This window comes from Vicia villosa, linkage group LG1 (assembly GCF_029867415.1).
Source record: "Vicia villosa cultivar HV-30 ecotype Madison, WI linkage group LG1, Vvil1.0, whole genome shotgun sequence".
In the NCBI taxonomy this organism is placed as follows: domain Eukaryota; kingdom Viridiplantae; phylum Streptophyta; class Magnoliopsida; order Fabales; family Fabaceae; genus Vicia; species Vicia villosa.
The window spans coordinates 125,256,695-125,278,118 of record NC_081180.1 but is presented as its reverse complement, the minus strand read 5'-3'; the positions used below and the strand labels follow the sequence as shown (position 1 = coordinate 125,278,118).

The 21,424-nt window shown below is 37.7% G+C and overlaps 1 protein-coding gene across 9 annotated transcripts; it reads right to left on the bottom strand.

Annotated features, from left to right (window-relative positions):
- Positions 1-151: 151 nt before the first annotated feature.
- Positions 152-20,154, bottom strand: LOC131644108 (two-component response regulator-like APRR7). 9 transcript variants are annotated; one of them, XR_009296369.1, is made up of 11 exons: positions 19,958-20,154; positions 19,707-19,837; positions 18,682-19,124; positions 6,638-6,799; positions 6,390-6,523; positions 5,502-5,663; positions 4,551-4,731; positions 3,355-3,715; positions 2,442-3,255; positions 688-911; positions 152-471 (listed from the first exon to the last, which is right to left on the bottom strand). XR_009296369.1 is itself a non-coding variant. In XM_058914512.1 (11 exons), the coding sequence occupies exons 3-11, from the start codon at positions 19,010-19,012 to the stop codon at positions 804-806; spliced, it is 2,169 nt and encodes a 722-aa protein (XP_058770495.1). In that variant the 5' UTR covers positions 19,013-19,124; positions 19,707-19,837; positions 19,958-20,154; the 3' UTR covers positions 535-803. The 9 variants fall into 9 exon arrangements, 8 of the variants coding, with proteins under 8 accessions (XP_058770495.1, XP_058770489.1, XP_058770488.1 ...); XM_058914512.1 differs by lacking the exon at positions 152-471 and having other exon boundaries at positions 535-911; positions 2,442-2,861; positions 2,946-3,255; XM_058914506.1 differs by lacking the exon at positions 152-471 and having other exon boundaries at positions 535-911; positions 19,951-20,154.
- Positions 20,155-21,424: the final 1,270 nt, after the last annotated feature.

The following is a 21,424-nucleotide window of genomic DNA, read 5'->3' as shown; positions in this document are numbered from 1 at the left end:
AAAAAGGCCCCTCCCAATAAGTGTCTCAGAAAGGGCAAGTTGTTTAATGAGATCATTTAGATTTGTTTCAATCTAATGGATAAATTGATAAATTGAATGGCACAGGGTGAAGGTTTTAATTGATGTCTACTCTAGCCATAGAAGCCACCTCTTGACATTCTAAACTTTATATGTTGAGCGTGATTTCAAAATAAAATATTTATCAAAGCTATATGTGTAAGTAGATAGGGACCAGGTAATCCCACTGACCAAAAATAGAAAAGGGACCAGATAACCCAAAGACAAACCCCAACTTATCCCAAATATAATACTCCTAGGTTAGAAAATATGATCTTAATCCGTCTCTATTTAGTTGCAGTACGGGTCAAATTCTACTCCCTAAATAAAGCTTGAACTGGGTTAAGTCACGGCAACAGGTAGGTCTTGAACACCCCTTGTTTTAGGTGATGAAATTTCTTGATCATTTTAGCCCTGCACACAAAAAGTAGCCAGTTGGTTGATGAACTACACTAAATAATTGCAGCAGTCAAGCAGTCAATGATAATGTAGTAGAAATTATGGAGTCGCTAAATGTAATCAACATAATAATACTTGTCACAACAGAACCGGATTCGAGCACCAAATGAACAAGTTGGAATTACGAAATAACTAGACTCATTAGCAGTTGGAATAACTAGAGTTAATTACATGTTAGCACAATACACGAAGAGACAGAACAATTCCAAAATATCACACGAAGACTTCTGGATCTTTTCCGGTCCACATATCCCATCATTACGCCATTGTGTCAAATGCTCAGTCAATCAACTATCTGTTGCCTCACCGGCATCATTGTTTGAAGACTTTCGCACAAATTGTCCACGATATCGTAGTCGTTGTTCAGCTAATTTCTTCCTGCTCTCATATCGAACCTGAAAATCAAACCATATTGAGTTAGCTCCAAAATACAGATCATAACAGGAGAAATTCACTCTAGTTTGTAGAGATGTAGTCTGCTGCACCACCCACAGAATTATGGAAACATGCATCCCTTTCTGAAGTCAAATATACAAAACGAGATCCTGTTTTATAGAAATGATAAACTTGCTATCAATGGACATTTATCCTCATGGATAGGTGAATCTCAATTTTTTTTGGTGACACAAGAGCAAACATAATCGAGGTCAGTTCAAAATTTGTAAAACAGTAATGTCCGTTCTATAAATGATCTCAGCCTCACACTCCTGGTTTTAATAATCATCTGCTGCATATCAAATATCTGTTTTTATATTCTTCCTTCATATGGTATCATCAAGCACAACACTTCCCATTTTCAGTTTAATGGAACTTGATCAGAGTTTCTTATGAACTTGAACATATTTCAAGACATGAAATAAAACATAACCATGGCAAGAATCCTTAGAACTGATGCATAATTTACTAGTATGTATCATACTACGTTACTATAGTGAGTGATAATCTCATCTCTAGTCAAAGCTTTACTTTTCGAAACTGGTAGAATAAAGTTTACTTATTATTGAATATCAAAATGAGGGTTGCACATAATTGTGCATATTGGAATCAAATACAGAACAGAAACAAAAATGGATATAGGTAAGAAATGTGGTGAGGCCTAACTCATCCAAACAAAACCGATTTGTAGGGTGAGGGTTGCCTCCACTTATAAGGACGTGTTCAAACCATATATTAATCGATGTGAGACTCTTAACACACCCCCTCACACTCAAGACTGACATCTGGAGCGTCAAAATAAATGGTGGATGGCCCGATAGCAGAAACCTAATAGCATATGGTCCACCGGATCGTAAACCAGACTCTTGATACCATGTTAAGAAATGTGGTTAGGCTTAACGCATCCCTACAAAACCTACTTGTAGGATGAGGGTCGCCTCTACTTATAAGGACATGTTCAGACCATATATTGTCCGATGTGGAACTCTTAACCAATATAAAGTGGGGGAGAAACAATGCACCAAAATGGTATATAATCCAACGTACCATATCGAGTATTTCATCTAACCAACCTACATCATCCTAATTCTACTTCAATAGGGTAATTAGTAATTACAGAATTAACCTTGCTCTACTGGGTTTCACGAATACCCAAAGCAACAGATAGTTTAAACAGGGATTTGGTCCACAAGTGTATTTTAAATTGGTTTCTGTTAACAACAAATTTTTAGTCCATATATTTAACAAAAAATATGTCTTTAGTACTCATGCAGGGACTACACATTTAAGTATTCAAGGTATGTTTTTTTCGCTTATATGGACTAAAAGGAAAAAAGAGATAAGTAGTATTAATTCAAAATATATAGACTAAAAGGAAAAAAGAGATAACTAGTATTAATTCAAAAAACGTCATATTTTCAAGGATCAAAAGCTTATTTAAGCTTCATGGTTAATAAATAGCTTCAGTATGAATTATGTCCCCAGTTTACCTGTTTATGAAAGCACTTCTCTTTTCTCTCCTTTCTTTTTTGGCGAAATTTTGTTAGTGCTGCTTCCCTTCGAGAATTTTTGTTTGGATCTATTCTGATGGCACTTCCATTCCCACTAGCATCACCACTACCACTATTCCCAGCTAGTCCATTGTTGCTTTCTAAGTTTGTCCCTCCAGTATTAATTGCAGTGCTGCTCCCATTTTGTCCATTACTTTCAACGTTGCTGCCTGAAGCACTTCTATTGATACTGTAATTTCCCATATTACCTTCAACTAGCACTTCAACCACAATTGATGACCCACCGCAGTGTGGAGAAACAGCCGTCATTTTTTTAAATGATTCAGCATCATTCTCAGGTGGCAACTGATGCTGCATGTTTGCAACATTGTTGTGGTTTTCATAATGGTGATGAAAATCCTGAGTAACAGAAACCTTATCAGTGTCAATTTTAGGTGGTGCCAGCATTGCTGCTGTCGTATCTTCATTATTATGCAAGACCACCTGTTGAGAGGTATACATGAGGCTGCTCTTTATGGGCTGGAAAGCAGATGTTTTGTACGCAAATTTGGTTGTTGATGCCACCGCTGGCTCACTTATAACTGCAGACTTGGTAAATGCATTATTAGTAGTGGAACCCATATCAATGTTATTGCTACCACCATTTGAGTTCTGGTTAGGAGGATTGCCACTAGAATGAGATTGAACATCAAGAGAGGAATCTTTCTTTGTAACTTCTAAGCTGTTATTATGTGGAGAGTTACTTCCAACACATCTCGTAGGAGACTTCTTAGCATTAAGGGCTGCATTGTACCTGTAGAAAAATACTTCTAACAAATATAATTACCCATCTTCAAAATGAATATCTTCAAAATGAATAAGAATGCAAAATAATAACAACAAAGCATCATACTTTGAGAAAGCAGACAGATCAGAATGTCTTAAAACATTCCTTTCATCCTGACTTGTAGTACCAACTTCTTTAACTTCTCTGGGCCTCTTTAAACTGAGCTCAAGAGATGGCAACTCCTCGTCATTATTAGTACCTTTGTTGTAAATATCTGAGGACTTGGGTATTCTATTTAGAGCTTCAATTTCTCCACTTCGCATTCGAGAATCAGAAGTGCTAGTAACACCATCAGATAATGAAAGCCCTTTGCATCTTAGCTTGCCAGATTGATTCTCACAATTAAGCTCCTGATGTCCTCTAATAATTTGCTCATTGAATTTAGAGGGGCCTACATCAAGTGTGTTGATATGTTTTGAACCTGCAACTTTGAATGAAACCCCATTTATACAGTCACTCATCAAGTCAGTATATCTACTGACTCGACTTTCATTTCTTACAGGGAAAAAATAATTTATTATCCAGAAAACAAGGTACATGCTTGTACATGCACAAGGACGTGGGAACATCATGAGTGCATGTAGAAATTGCTGGCGTCCAGCTCTTGGGGAAGGGGATACACATTCAATGACTAAGTAACAGTTCAACATAGAACATCAATTGTAAGAATAAAAACAAAGATTTATTTCCTCCAGCCCTTGGTGCAGGGGTTACATGTATTCATTGCCTCCTCTAACTAACTGGCCACATCAGCAATTAAAACTAATTCTTTGTTCTGCCCAATAGTTAACCACATTATTAAATAAGGTATTTAACATAGGAATAGGAAAGAAAATTTAAATATCGTACGCAAGATGGATTCAGAAATGAAACTTGCAATTTTGCATTATTAAGCCTTGACACAATGAATCAAAAAACTAATAGCATATCCCAAATACATTCAAAATCTAAATGTCCTTTAATATGTCACTTGCTGCAGAATAAAGTTTCAAAAATAAAACCCAAAAAAGCAGGGTAACAATGAAAAGAATGTTAAGCTCAGTGTCATGGAAGAAATTGTTTCAAAAATTTCTTCCACAAAACATAACTTGTATTTCAACCAGAATCACATTCACTATATGTTGAGGTCGATATAGTCAAAAGGGAAATCTTGAACTAACACAGTAATATCAATACCACAAGCATAACACAAATATGATTTGGGTGACTGAGTCAGAAAGAGTTGATGCAGTGACAGGAAGATCAAGGCAGCTTGACCTTACCTATTTGTTCCTTTTGCTCTGGACACTCCTTTATGACTGGAGGAACCATCTTGCCCCTGCATATTTCAGTATTGGAATGAACAACTTGAGCACAAGTGCTGTCAGGACACTCAGCTATCTGTTCCCACTGAGAGTCTGATTTAGGACTGTCAACTTCTACAGCTCGTTTGGTCCAGGAACTCTGCAAAAGGAGAAAATAATAAAATGACAAGCAGCTTTGGTTAAAAGAATTAGAATGTGGCCTCTATATGACATTACTGGCCAGTTAGCTTAACCAGTACATAGATGACCTGTTGTGGTGTTAGAGGATAACGCTAACACCACAAAGTCTTGTTCAAGGCAAGGAATGAAGGTTTGGAGTGATGAATGAGTGAGAATTGTACATCAGGGAAACAGCTGAAGAACCACCAATAGCATTGCTGATGGTGCATCAAACACGTGATGAATTTGGCCAAAATGGCAGGAATGAGGGCATGCCAAAGGCTTTTGGGACTGAAAACACAAGGCCCCAAGGTTGAGCTAGACAGGAGGAAGCGACCTAATCCCTCTAAATGGTGGCAAAAGTGGTTGTAAAATGTCCAAAATGACCAAAATATGAAAATGCAGAGGAGATGGAAACCAAAAATGAATCAGTGTCAAGGAAAGTAATTATGGTTTCTAACAAAAAGTTTTAACATGTATGTAGTAGATCCAATTTTTTCTCGGATAGGGTTGTCTTTTGCCAAACTCTAGATACCATTTTAGGTAAGAGGAAAACAAGTGACATGAGATGCTAATCTCTGAACTTAAATTACAAAAGAGAGGTGAATTACATACAGAGGAAAATGAAAAGGATACAAAGACCGTGATGAAATGACTATGTACAATCAACAGTTAACCTATTTACAGTCTTTCTAACATAGTCCATGCATGGGATTTTCCGATAAAATGTTACATATATAAGAGTTATACCTGAGTGCCACTACCATTGTCACTTCCATCCCCATTATTTAAGCCTAAAATTTCATTATCTTGCTCGTCATTGCTTCCCGAATTGTTGTCAAACTTCTCAAGACTCTTTGATTTCACAGATTTCTGGGTTTGTGTGCCACTTTCACTGCCACTCCCACTAGACTGGAGAGAAAGAAACAAAATGATAATCATAATTAACAAAGTATTTGGAGACCCCTGTCATTTGAAACAAACCATGAAGATATCACAAAAATTGTCATTGCCTCATTGGCATTGGGCACCGTTAGGAATAACTATTGTTCACTAATAGCCTTTATTCTTAGGCATACTGTTTACTGTTATGATTCTGTAACAGTTTGTTAGGATTAGTTACAATTAATTTCATTATAGCTAGAGTTAGTTGCAAGTTGTTTATAACAGCTTGCACTCAAGTACAAGTGTGTTAGTTGAGTGGCTCACTCTATATTTACTCTATAGAGTAATAATCAGAACCATCCAATGCTTTCAATCATTTCATCATAACAGAGTCTGTTATGGATCTCTCTCTTTTTTTTCTCTCTATGAAGTTCTAACAGACGCAAATAAATCTATCCAAAAAAAATGTGGCAAAGACTACATTCTACTAACATCGTCACTAGTGTTGTCGATGGCGGATGAGGGTCCGTTGAGGAGAGCCAAAAGTTTGCCATACCGGCCACTTTGTGGCGCCGTTATAGCAGATTAAGGCGGAAAACCCGCAATATTACCAATATTTAGCATTGTGCCGCCATGGCGAATATTTGATAACACTAATCATCACACATTTATTAATCTTTAGCAATGTATTGGTTAGAAAAATAAAACTGAAGTGTAATGTTAGGAAAGGAAAGGAAATTCCAGTCAGCTTACACTATGACATCTCCTCCAAACATGCTGCCACAGGTTTTTAAGCTCATTCTTCCGTATGGGTTTAACTAGAAAATCGACAGCACCCTTTGACAAACACTTAAAGACTAAACCCATAGAGTCGTGAGATGACATCACTGCAGACCAATCCCATTAGAAGCCATAGAAAAGAGTGGCACTTTCACAGTATGTAATTAGAAAGAAAAAAAATGCTTCAATCCAAACATGTATTGGCATTTGGAAAAACTTACTAATCACTGGAACATTTTTCCGAGTTGTGTGGCCCATAATCTTGTATAGAAGAGCAATGCCTGATAAGCCAGGCATTGCCACCTCAGTTAAAATAATATCAATATGATTGGTTAAATCCTCCAAAATCTTCCAAGCTTGCAATCCATTTGCTGCTTCAATAACTGATACAAACAAAAACAAGAATCGTATCTAAATCTGTTAGAAGAAAAAATGGAAGAAATTTAGGGAGAGAGATGGGAGGGACCGATTATTTCACCAAGTAACTTTCTATTCTGATTTTATCTGAATAGCTTAGAGTATTTATACAACAAAAAGTAACAAATTCTTTTCTAATCCACAAACTGAAACCAACAAGCCAAGTATGCTAGATTAACACTGTACACGAGCAGTGCACAAAGATAAACAATATTATACTTTATAATCATATTCAGGCCATAAGCAAAATACTAGCTCATACAGTTAATACATAAATGTTGTATAAATCACAATTTAGCTGCATACTACTATTGAATACATTGCATTAGTAGTGTTATTAAAGGGTAACTGACAGGTGTCAGTCTTTGTATAATTGTGAACCTGCTACTGCAGGTCACATATTAGAGATATATATAGTTGTGTTACCCTTGTATGTAGATAACAAAATATGCAAAACTGAATTCAGTTACAACAGAATATGAAAATATCTTCTATCTTTTCTACTCTTTCTTACATGGTATCAGATTGCTAAGTCGATCCATGGCAAGTTCTAACTCCTCCGGTACGTCTTCGCCGGAAACCGAACCTACTCCGGCTGCGCCGCCGGTTGCAGAACGGCACGATTCTCGCCGTCTTCAATTTTCGCTCAAGATAGCGCAGAAATTAGATGAGAAAAACTTTCATCTATGGCGTCAACAAGTTGAGCCATACATCAATGCTCACGATCTAACAGATCTTGTGGTTTGCACACGCGTTCCGCTCAAATTCGCGAACGATGAAGATCGTCGTAGTCGCATCGTGAGTCCGGCGTACTCGTCGTGGATTCAGAAGGATCAGATGTTGCTTTCGTGGCTTCAGTCCACGTTGTCTAACGAGATTCTCTCTCGTGTTCTCGGTTGCTCTCATGCTCACGAGCTTTGGGATCGGTTGTTCTCCTATTTTCAGAAACAAACTCGCGCGCGTGCACGGCAGCTTCGAGTTGAGTTACGCGCCATTACACTTGATGCTCTTTCAGTTCAGGATTACCTTCTCAAAATTCGCACTACTGTGGATGCGTTGGCCTCGATTGGAGATGCTATTCCTCTTTCTCACCACATTGATGTGATTCTTGAAGGATTGACGGTGGATTATGCTCCGGTGGTGTCTGTTATTGAGAGCAAGTTCGGTGTTATGGATCTTGATGAGGTAGAGATCTTGCTCCTTGCTCATGAATTACGTCTTGCTAAGTTCAAGAAGTCCACTGTTCCTGACGTTGCGTCTCTGAATCTCACACATGCTCCGTCCAATTCTCCTTCCTCTGCTCCTGTTGAGGATTCACCTGCACCTACCACTGACACTTCCGTCACGTCTAATGCTTCTCAAACTCAAGGTGAACCGGAGTATAACTCCTTTCGTGGTGGTAGATCTAATCGTGGTGGCCGGTTTGGCAGAGGAAGAGGTGGTCGTTCATCTGGTTATGGTGGCATTCAGTGTCAGGTTTGCTTGAAACCAGGTCACTCTGCTCTAAACTGCTGGCACAGGTACAATTCTCAGTTTCAACCTTCCTCAGGTGGTGCTCAATATGGTTCTGCTCCCTATGCACCTCAGACTCCTTGGTATGGTGCTCCTGCTGCTTATGTTCAAGCTCCTCCCAATGTTTGGTACAAGTCTCCTAGGCCTGCCACTGTGGTTGCCAATCCTCCTGCAGCTTATATTGTTAATGCTGCTCCTGCTAATGCTAATGCTGCTGCGTGGTTTCCAGATTCTGGAGCTTCCTACCATGTTACTAGTGATCCTAAAAACATTCAGCAGCCTACTCAATTTGAAGGACATGACCAAGTGTTTGTAGGGAATGGTCAAGGTTTGAAAATCTCTTCTGCTGGAGTCAGCTCTTTTCCTTCTCCTTTTCAACCTAACACACACCTTACACTTCAGAACCTATTGCTTGTTCCTACTATTACTAAAAATCTGCTTAGTGTGAGTCAGTTCTGTAGGGATAATCAGGTTTACTTCTTGTTTACTGCTAATCAGTGTCTTGTTAAATCTCAGGTTTCTGATGCTACTCTCCTTGAAGGCCATGTAGGAGCTGATGGACTGTATTCCTTTCCTCCTCTGAACCTGTCCAAGTCTCCTTCTGCTTTTAGTTCATCTAGTCTTAATAATTCTGTACCTAGTGTTAATTCTGTTGATGTTACTTCTAGTCTGCCCCATGTTTGGCATCTTAGGCTTGGACATCCCAATACTCAAACTCTTAGACTTGTATTGCAAAGTTGTAATATCCCTTTGCCAAATAAATATAATGATTCTTTCTGTTCAGCTTGCTGCCTTGGGAAAGCTCATAGGCTTCCTTCTTCCACCTCACACACTATTTACACTAAGCCTCTAGAACTCATTTTTACTGACTTGTGGGGGCCTTTTCCTAGTCCCTCTACTTCTGGTTATTCCTATTACATGTCCTTTGTTGATGCTTATTCCAGGTACACTTGGATTTATTTACTTAAATCCAAATCTGAAGCTATACATACCTTCAAGCAGTTCAAAGCAATGGTGGAACTACAACTCAACTTGCCTATCAAGATGGTTCAGTCTGACTGGGGTGGTGAGTTCAGACCCTTCACCAACTACCTCAAAGAGCTAGGCATTATCCACAGACTTATCTGCCCTCATACTCACCATCAGAATGGTGTCATTGAAAGAAAGCACAGGCACATTGTGGAAATTGGCCTCACTTTGCTCAGTCAAACTTCTCTGCCTATCACATACTGGGACTATGCCTTTTCCACTGCTGTTTTTCTTATCAACAGGCTGCCTTCTTCTTCTGTTCAGTTTCAGGTCCCTTTCACTCTTCTTTTTAATCAAACTCCTGATTATAAATTTCTCAAAGTGTTTGGCTGTGCTTGCTTTCCTTTACTCAGACCCTACAATGCTCATAAGCTTGAATTTAGGTCTCAAGAATGCCTATTTTTGGGTTACTCTCCCTCTCATAAAGGGTATAGGTGTCTGGCTCCTAATGGTAGGCTTTACATTTCCAAGGATGTCTTGTTTCATGAGGCTAGGTTTCCCTATTCTGAACTATTCCCTGCTTCATCTTCACCCTCTCCTCCTGTTAAGAGTGTTTCCATTTCTCCTTTGAGCTTTAGTCCCTCCATTCCTACACCCAATCCTTCTTCAGATCCTGTCATTTCTTCTCCTTTAATTACTGATAATTCCTCCAGCACTTCTACTCACACTTCTGTCTCCTCTAAGTCTGTTTCTTCCTCCACACATTTACCTTCCTCCCCTATTGAGTCTAGTCCCTCTTCTTCTAGTCAGTCCTCTGCTTCTCTTCCCCCTCATGCTGTACCTGTTGATACCATTCCTTCTAATGCTCACACTATGCAAACCAGAGCCAAGTCTGGTTTTGCACAACCCAGGCTGCAACCAAGACTTCTTCTTACTCATGTTGAGCCTAGAAATGCCAAACAAGCTCTAGCAGATCCTAATTGGAGAATAGCAATGCAGGCTGAGTATGATGCTCTCATGAAGAATGAAACCTGGTCCTTGGTTCCTCTTCCTCCAAATAAGAAGGCCATAGGTTGTAAGTGGGTTTTTAGGGTGAAAGAGAATCCTGATGGGACTGTTAACAAACTGAAAGCTAGGTTGGTTGCTAAAGGCTTCCATCAAAAGCAAGGTCTGGATTTCAATGAGACCTTCTCTCCTGTTGTAAAGCCCATTACCATTAGAATTATCCTCACCATTGCCATCACACACAAGTGGACTATTCAGCAACTTGATGTGAATAATGCATTTTTGAATGGCTGTCTTGAAGAAGAGGTCTTTATGGAGCAGCCCCAAGGGTTTGTTCATGCAGACACCTCTCTAGTTTGTAAGCTTTCAAAAGCCTTATATGGCCTAAAGCAGGCCCCAAGGCAATGGTTTGAGAGGCTCAAATCTACACTACTCAGTCTGCAATTTCAGGCCAGCAAGTGTGATCCCTCATTGTTCACCATGATATCTCAAGGCCATACAACATACCTCTTGGTGTATGTTGATGATATTATTATCACAGGCAGTTCTCCCTCTATCATTCAGGCTACCATCTCTAAACTTAACTCTGCCTTTTCCTTGAAACTGCTTGGCCCTCTTGACTACTTCCTGGGTATTGAGGTTAAACAGGCCCCCTCAGGTTGTCTTTTGATGACTCAAGCCAAGTACCTTAGAGATCTCCTGCAGAAGACAAATATGCTTGAAGCTGCCTATGTTAACACCCCTATGCAGTCCACCTGCAAGCTCACTAAAACAGGCTCTCCTGCCTTATCTGACCCTTTTATGTATAGGTCTGTAGTTGGAGCTTTGCAATATGCTACAATCACAAGACCTGATATTACCTTTGCTGTGAACAAAGTCTGTCAGTATATGGCTCACCCTCTTGAAGTTCACTGGGTTGCAGTCAAGAGGATTTTGCGATATCTTAAAGGCACCATAAATCAGGGTCTCTTACTCACTCCCTTGTCTCCCTCTGTCACTCCCTCACTGCAAGTTTTCTGCGATGCTGATTGGACATCTGATCCTGATGATAGAAGAAGCACTTCTGGTGCTGCCCTCTTCTTTGGCTCTAATTTGATTAGCTGGTGGTCCAAGAAGCAACAGGTTGTAGCCAGATCCAGCACTGAGGCAGAATATAGGAGCCTGGCTCAGTCCACAGCTGATCTTCTTTGGGTGCAGACTCTTCTTCATGAGCTTCATATTGTCACTAACCCACCTGTTATCTATTGTGACAACCAGTCTGCAGTTTCACTAGCTCACAATCCAGTTCTGCATGCCAGAACAAAACACATGGAGATAGACTTGTTCTTTGTAAGGGAGAAAGTTCTTGCCAAGCAACTGCGAGTTCAGCATATTCCTGGCACTGCTCAACTGGCAGATACCTTCACTAAGCCCCTGCCTTCTACAAAATTCCTAGAGCTCAAACACAAACTCAGGGTTGCTAGCTCCCCATGAGTTTGTGGGGGGGGGTATTGAATACATTGCATTAGTAGTGTTATTAAAGGGTAACTGACAGGTGTCAGTCTTTGTATAATTGTGAACCTGCTACTGCAGGTCACATATTAGAGATATATATAGTTGTGTTACCCTTGTATGTAGATAACAAAATATGCAAAACTGAATTCAGTTACAACAGAATATGAAAATATCTTCTATCTTTTCTACTCTTTCTTACAACTACCAATGCTCAATCATAATAGGAGGCTCATTGACACAAAGTTACAAGCTAAAACTCAAAACATGGTCTGCAGATAACATTTGAAGCCTAATCAAATAATCAATAACATAATAGTCGCAGACTTTTTTTCCCTCCAACAAGAAACAGGCACGTCTAAACGGCTTCTACCTGAATCATTTTTAATTAATAAAAATAAGACATTAAGATGGTGAGAAAAAAATAACAAAAGATGGCAAGATAGGATCCTTAACATAAGAAAAAGACACTAAACGACTGAGAATCAAAGGAGAAACAGTGTTCAAAATATCTTGTAGGAAAACCCATCAGAGGGCACATGTAACTTCGAATGAAAGTCAAACAACTAATCTTCCAATAACAAATACAATGCCACAGAAATCTCCTTAAACATTCGAGTGTTACACTACATAGAATGTTAGATCAGAGAGAATTGAGAGAGGTAGTTATGATTTCCACTTTTTTTCTAACTTTTTGATTATGAAAGAGTTAGTTACAAAGAACTACAACTGTGTTACTCTTATATGAGTAACCAGTTGACTTGCTACTGCAGGTTTTGAGGACAGGTGTCAGTCTTGAGACTAGAATTAGAACCAATGCTAGCCTTACTCTAAGAAAATAAGAAAATGTCTATCTCCATGTGCTTGGTCCTTGAATGCATAATAGCACTGAGCCAGCAAGACTGCAGACTGGTTATCACATAGAATCATTGGAATTCTAGAAGCAATAAACAATTCTGAAGGTTTGAACCCTAAGGAGATCTGCAATAGCTTGAGCAAGGCTCCTATATTCAACTTCAGTGTTTGATCTAGCAACAACATGTTGCTTTTTGGACCACCAGAAAATAGGATTGCAGCCAAAGAAGATTGTTGCACGAGAAGTACTTCTTCTATCTTTAGGGTATGATGCCTAATCAGCATCACAAAAGACTTGAATAGGTGGTGGAGATATAGTTGAGAGAGGAGTGAGATGAAGTTCATGGCTAATTGTGCCCTTGAGATACCTTAAGATTCCTTTCCCTACCACCCAGTGAGACTCAAGAGGATGATCCAAGAATTGGCACACCTTTTTCACAGAATATGTAATGTTGGTTTGGTTAAGGTACCATATTGCAGAGCCCCCACAACATACCTGTACATATAGGAATCCAAAAGAGCAACAGAGTCGATTTTGGTCAACTTGCAGGCGGACTGCATAGGTGTGTATAGGGCTGGACTCAACCATATTAGTCTTTGGAAGAAGATCTCTGATGTACTTAGACCGAGTTACAAGAAGAGAGCTATAAGACACGTGCTTCACTTCAATACCAAGGGAGTAATCTAAGTCACCAAGATGTTTGAGAGGAAAGGCCTGAGTTTGGTAATGATGGTTTGCAAGAGAGAGGATGAGTTGCCGTTGCCAATGATGATAATATCATCTGCATAGACAAAAAGGTAGAATGTGTGCCCTTCAAAGAAGTAAGTGAATAAGGAAGAGTCACACTTGCTTGCTTTGAAGTTGAGTTTGATCAAGGTAGTTTAAAGCCTTTCAAACTACTACAAGGTACTCGCTTGAGGCCATAGAGGGCCTTGTTAAGCTTGCATATCATAGTGGGATTGGAGCTTTCAAAACTCTTTGGTTGTTCCATGTAAACTTCTTTACCAAACAATCCGTTTAGGAAAGCACTGTTAACATCAAGCTGTGGGATGGACCACTAGGTAATGACAATGGATAGGATGATCCATTCTAATAGTTATAGGTTTGACCACAGGAGAGAAGGTTTCATTAAAAGTTGAAACCTAGTCTTTGATGGAACCCTTTGGCTACAAGCCTAGTACCTTTTGATTGTCCATCATAATTCTCTTTAACTCTAAAGACCCATTTGCAACCAATGGACTTTTGTGTCTCTTCCTACTCAAAGACATTGGGTGCAAATGGGTCTTTAGAGTGAAGGAAAATCCTGATGGATCGAAGGGTTTCATCAAAGAGAAGGTTTTGATTTTAATGAGACTTTCTCTCCTATAGTTAAACCTATCACTATTAGGTTACTCTCTCCATTGCCATAACCTACAAAGTGGTCCATTCAGCAATTGGATGTGAACAATGCTTTCCTGGGCCTCTAGATAAGGAGGTCTATATGAACAGGTTTTGAAAGTTCAAGTCCTAATTTAGTGTGCAAACTTAACAAGTCTTTATGGTCTCAAGCAAGCCTCAAGACAGTGGTTTGAAAGGTTGTAAGTTGCTCTTGTTCAACTCAAGTTCAAGCATAACAAGTGTGATCCCTCCCTATTCACTTATTTTTCTAAAGACCATACTATTTACCTTATTGTCTATGTGGATGATATCATCATCACTGGAAGTTCATCAACTCTCTTACAATCTATTATCAACAAACTTCACGTGGCCTTCTCTCTCAAGCACATAGGGGATCTAAACAATTTTCTTGGTATTGAAGTAAAAAGGGTGGACTCTCATTCTCTTCACTCAATCAAAGTATATTAAATACCTTCTTCAAAAGACCAATTTGCTTGATTGCAGCCTTGTGCATACTCCTATGCAGTCTACCTGCAAACTCACCAAAGTTGACTCTCCTGCTATTTTAAATCTCTACATTTAATGATCAGTGGTTGGGGCTTTGCAATATCTTACACACAGCAGGCCAAACATAGCATACTCTGTGAATAAGGTGTGTCAAATCATGGCTTATCCTCTTGAAGCGTATTGGATAGCTAAGAAAAGAATTCTAAGGAATCTTAAAGGCACTATTACTCATGGTCTTCATCTCACTCCTCTCACCAGAACCATCTCTCCTTTTATACAAATGTTTTGGCCCTAATTTGATTTCTTGGTAGTCTAAAAAGCAACGTGTAATTGCTAGATCCAGTACCGGTTTAGTCTGGTTTAAGCTTAAACAGTAGAGAGTGTGTGATTTGAAAATCAATGAAGAAAAGAGGTAGTTTATTTATTAAATAGACAGCCGTAGATAAGACATAGTCCCAATAAGTGAGAGGTGGATGTCTAACATATAATATTTGAATCCCAGGTAGAGACATAAGGGGAAGGTCCCCACAAGTCACTGTATATCAATTCTAAAGGACTAGAATAGGAGGAGTGTGAAGACGAGTATGTAATTTGTGAGATTTTCCCATACAACAGGTTGAACAAAAAAACTGCAACTTTTATTATTGAAGGGAATGTTACATCTATGTAACACCAGTTGCAAGGCATGCACATTAAGATGACCTAATCTTAAATGCCACATATTAGAGTGCTAGAATTTAGATAAGCAAAATTAATACTAGGGATAGACTTATTTTAACAAACACACCGTCGAGGAGTCTTGTTATCATTGCTAGACATTTTGATGGAAGAAAACTCACAGAGTCCATCATTGCCAACATGTCCTTCGAGCAAGGTGACATTATAGACCTAAAATTCTACAAGAAACTTGTCAGTAGAAAAAAAATAGACATTATTGTCGCGACAAAACAGTCTAAAATTGATTAAGTTCTTGGTTATGGAAGGGTATAAATAAAAGCTTTTGGAGAGTGAGGGTGATTAGGTGGGGCAAAAGTACTAGAGCCAGTGGAGTGAATGTGCAAACCTTGCCCATTACCAATGTAAATCTAATCATAGTCTTCAAAAGGAGTTCATTGCTTAAGATTCTTGGGATCATTTGGGACTTAAAATGAGGTGCCTGAGTCTGAGTCTAGATACCAGAAGGTAGATGCAGGAGTAGAGGTCATAGTATTAACAAGAGAGGCACTGGGAGTAGAGGTCATAGTATTAACAAGAGAGGCACTGGGAGCAGGCGGGGTAGGAATTTGTCTTGAAGTTGTAGGTGGCTTTTTCCACACGTTAGGTGAAAAGGATCCATAACTATTGTGAGAAGCAGGTCATGAGTGTGGATTGTAGGAATTGCCAAAGTTTGTAGTAGGTTAATAATGTGGGCTAAACCTGTACCAACAGTTGGGAGTTGAGTGCCCAAAATTGGAGCAAACTTGGCATTGGACATTGGAGTTAGGAAACCTGCCACCTCTACCTCTACCACTGTGACCACCACGTCGACCTCTACCACCACGAAAACTTTGCAGGTCATGTTCAGGATTATGAGGATAGGATTGAACTCGTGAGGAGTCTGTACTAGCAGGGTTCACTTCATCAGAGTTGTTAGAGCTAAGAGCAACATGAGTGAGATTGAGAGAAACTAGGTCAGGTACAATTTCTACTTCATCCAAGTCCATGAGTCCAAAGTTACTCTCAATGACTGAAACTAAAGGAGCAAATTTTGAAGGTAAACCTTTAAGAATTACATCTATATGATGCAGTAATTGGATCACCAATGGAGGCTAAGGAGACAACAATGGTACAAACCTTGAGCAGATACTCTAGGACAAACGAATTATCAAGCGTTAGGGCACGTAGCTCTACACTAAGTTGCCTGGCTCTCACACACGTTTGTTTATGAAAATAGTTGAACAAACGATCCCAAAGCCGATGTGCATGAGTACAACCAAGCGTTAGGGCACGTAGCTCTACACGAAGTTGCCTGGCTCTCACACACGTTTGTTTATGAAAATAGTTGAACAAACGATCCCAAAGCTGATGTGCATGAGTACAACCAAGAAGAAGTGAGAGGATTTCATTTGAGAACGTTGATTGAAGCCAAGAATCATTTGATCTTTCGGCAGCCAACGAGAGTATTTAGGATTCACATTACCAAACTAATTTGACCATGTCTCTAGACTATGTAGGATCTCATTGCCCTCAAACCTAAGATTTGACATCCAGAGGGTAGATGGATGTGGGTGGCTCAATAACAAATATCTCATCAATCAAAACTTGGTTTAGGGACTTAGAAGGCTAGTGAACTCCCAGTTAACCCTCATGGGTTAATTTGTCCACATATCCATCATCAAACGGTTAGGTAAAAAGAATTCATATTTCATCAAAAGGGTCAAGCCAATTTACCTTACCAATGATGGGACCATGCCTTCTTATGGACATCTAGCTTCTTGCGCCTATCCACCCCCTCTCCATATTTCATCATCACCTGGATTACAAATTTTTTAAAACCTTAGGTTGTGGGTGCTTTCCTCGTCTTAGACCCTATAACTCTTTCCACTCAAAGGAAAGCATTTCTTTAGTTATTCACCTAACCACAAAGTGTACAAATGCATGGACACTAGTGGCCGAAATTTTATATCAAAAGATGTCTTATTTCATGAAACATGCTTTCCTTACTATGAATTATTCCCTCTCATTGTAATGTTGACTTCTCTCTTATCAAAACCACTCCATCACCCTCTAACATGATTTCAGCAAAGGGCATCTACAACTATGATTTCCAGTACCAAATTTGGAGCCAGCTACATGGATGATCCCGCTCTATTTCGATCCATCGTAGGTGCATCGCAGTATGCTACCATTACAAGAGCTGAGATTCTCTTTGCAGTAAATAAAGTATGTCAGTTCTTATACCAACTTCTAGATGATCATTGGAAGGCAGTGAAAAGAATATTGCAGTACCTAAAGGGACTGTCGATCATGGTCTTTTACTGCAACCCACTTCTCTACAGATCCCAGTGGCAATGAAATGGTTTTTTACTGCAAGCCACTTCTCTGCGGTGTCCTATAATTCTATCCCTAAGATCTATTGTGACAACCTCAGTATTGTTTTCTCCCTCTCATAACCCATTTCTTTACTTAAGGAAAAAAACACATTGAGCTAGATTTTTCGAGAGAAAATCATCCATAGAAGTCTCTTTGACTTCCACATTCCTGCTCAAGAGCAGTGGGCTGATCTTCTCACGGAGCCACTGTTCTGTTTAAGATTTATAGCTCTTAAAGACAAACTCAGATTGTTCAACAAGTTGTCATTGACCAACACTCCTCCTGGTTAAAGAGGAGAAATTAGGAGTATATATGCAATTTATTCTAGTGTTTTATTTGAACCTTTAGGCCTCACGTTGTAAGCCCTCTTAGGGTAGCTTTACTTCAGTAACCAATTCTGTTCCTGACAATAGTATTCAGTTAGTGACAGTTGTAAACAGTTAGGTAGTGGCAACTGTTCTGCAGCATAGCCTATTGTATAAATATCTCTCTATGCACTCTTTCATGTCAAAATAAATATCCTTTCCTGTTTTGAATTTGAGAAACAAAAACACAATTCTCAATTATTAAGAATAGTATGTTATCTCATTTAATTTTTTTGTGATAAGAAAAAAAATTGTATTTATCAAAATGCCATTCATGAAAACTTATAAAAGTATTTATTGGAAAATGCAATATAAATTAATTGAAGTGTATTTTAGGAATGATATCATTAGTCAAAGAAGAATTAATTGCGTTTTAGATATACAGCCAAACTTGAGGTCTTTTGTTACTTGTGTTTGGAATCGTAGTAGTATTACACAGTTTTATCTTTTTCAATTTTCTCTCATTTTCTCACAGCTAGGAATTCTAAAAGTCTATATCATTATTCTAGTGTATGTAGCTTCCCAAAGATACAATATTCACAGCTTAGAAATACATTTAAGACCACAAATTTGTTTTGAAAATGCAAAACAAAGTCTAAGCTTTTCCAAAAAAGACGTAAGAGTACTTCTTACAATATCCAGAAACAATGAAATGAGCAAGATGGTTTCAATAAAACAACAGATAATAACTAACCTTCATAACTGCAATTGCAAAGCAATGCAGTGACAATATGGCGGGTACAATCATCATACTCCACAAGCAAGACTTTAAGGGATCTAATATGCAAAAACCTCTCCCAACAAATAACTGCGCCTTGAGACTGATACTGCGGTACTTGCTGCTGGACAGAAGAGGATTCTCCATTCCCTCCCTCTCCAACCTTAACTTCTTCAGCTACTCCATTACATTCCACTTCATCACCCTCACCTGCAACTCCTTTTTTTAAGCTGTTTTTCCCATCCCACAAACACTGAGTAAGTTCTTTACTGTCACCATCAACACATATCTCGTTACCCCTTGTCATTCAAAATACCCAAGCTCACGATAATTATAGTCCGTCCTCATCCAAAGTAAAACAGAACATGCTTCAATCTTCAAAGAACCCCAAAATACAACTGCAGGTCACTGGATATACACTTCAGAAAATAATAACATTAATAAACATCTATACACTAATACAAGTAAGCCTAACACAATTTTCACCTAACTTTTCATGCACACAAGACAACCAAATACTCGTAGCAATTATCAACCTCAAACAAGATTACAAAACCCTTCCTTCATTTCACAGTTCTCAGCCTCTAACTATGAAGCACGGACAATGGAAACATTACACCAATTCTTACACCGATTCTGACACTTCAACACCGGTACACAACCCAACCAAATATCCATAGCAATTATCAACCTCAAACAAGATTACAAAATCCTTACTTTATTTCTCAACTCTCAGTCTCTAACTATGAAGCACGAACACCGGAAACACGATATCGATACAGGATACAGACACTAATTAAGACACACTTTTTTCCAGATGTGTCAGTGTTACAGAGACCTCTAACACAAGAGCATCCCTTACTCATCCAAATCAAAATTAAAAAACATACAAAACTAAACCCCAACTTTGTGGAAAAACTAGTATAATCCATACTTGAAGCAACTTTCAAACCCTAACTACGCTGAAGAACTAAAATTAAGACTTCAGAAACTTAACTTACCGAAAATCCAAAACGGTTATGCACAAGAAGATCCGTTAGAGACGAAACCATGAAAACGCGAGAGATCTTTCCTTGAACATGAACAAGAACCAGAAAAGTGGCATCGCTTTCTTTCTGCAAAATCGTTCACGCTAGAGAAAACAAACAAAATAAATAAATAATATCATAACAGAAACATTATTTAATTTCTTCACTGTGAAGAAAAATATTCAGCAAAATCAAAAAGGAATTAGATGAGGATTACCACTTACCAGCTCAGAGGAATCACTAATCGCCATTATTAAGTCATCATAAAAACATTTACTGGTACTAGATCGAATTAATCATCGCTAATTGAACTTTGGTAAACAAAATTAACAGTTTGAAAACAAAGGAAAAAAATAGAAAGAGAAAAGTGTGGAGCTTGACCAATCTGAAGGTACGGTAAAGAAGCGAAGTTGGGGAGAAAGTGTTGAGTTGGTGCGGTTTTATGAAGTGTGAGTGCTGACGTGGATGAAGTGGAGGTGTTGAATGTTTGAGATGTGCCACGTGGAGAAGATATTTCCATGATGGCGTTGGTTTGGTGACGTGGGTACGATCAAAATCATGTTGCCCAAAGGTGGGGATAGGAACATAGAAGATCTTGGAGATTAGGAACGGAGCACGTGGCGGTGTTTCCCTTCGCAAGGGTTTTGTGGTTTTGATGGAACATCGAGTTGATATTTTTTTCATTACCTATTTTTAGAAATATAAAACTTCTAGAATTTTCTTTATTATTGCTTAAAATGGGTCGAACTGAATTTTAGATGAACTAAATTTATTTTTATAAATTAGATAATTCTCTGTTCATTTCTTCTATTTATCAAGATTTTAAGGGTCCATTTAAGTTAGAGACGTGAAAATATCAAACAGAATAAAGATGGAATATAATACAGATATGATAAGACTTATCCTATTATGTTTGGTTATCACAGAATATCAAATAATATATATATATATATATATATATATATATATATATATATATATATATATATATATATATACCTTGTAAATCTAAATTATTTTGTAAAATAATTTAAAATTTATAAATTAGTAAAAAATAATATTTTTTTATAATTAATAAAAACTCATTAACACTATTGAGTAAATGATTTTAAGTATATATATATATATATATATATATATATATATATATATATATATATATATATATATATATATATATATATATATATATATATATATATATATATATATATATATATACCTTTGTAAAAAACAATACATTTATTTAATATTATTTTTTTAAATATTTTAAAATTTATAAATTGGTAAAAAAAATTCTATAATTAAAATAAAATTCATTGACACTATTGAGAATATAATTTAATTTTTTTTGAAAAAATCATGAATTATAGTAAATATATATATATATATATATATATATATTATATAATATATAAATGACTAAATTACCCTTGTAAGAATATATATTTAATTTGATAAAAAATAAAATTAGTATTTTTATTTTAAAATTTTAATAGTTTTCTTATGACCATCATACATTTTTTTTTAAATTATTATTAATATTTTTAATTTAATATCAAATTAATTTTTAATTTTAAATTATATTTTATAGGAGTAAATTAGTAAATCATTTTCTTATCCTATCCTGTCGGATTCTAACTCAGCTCATATTCAGGATAACAATTTGAACTAATGAGACATGATAGGAT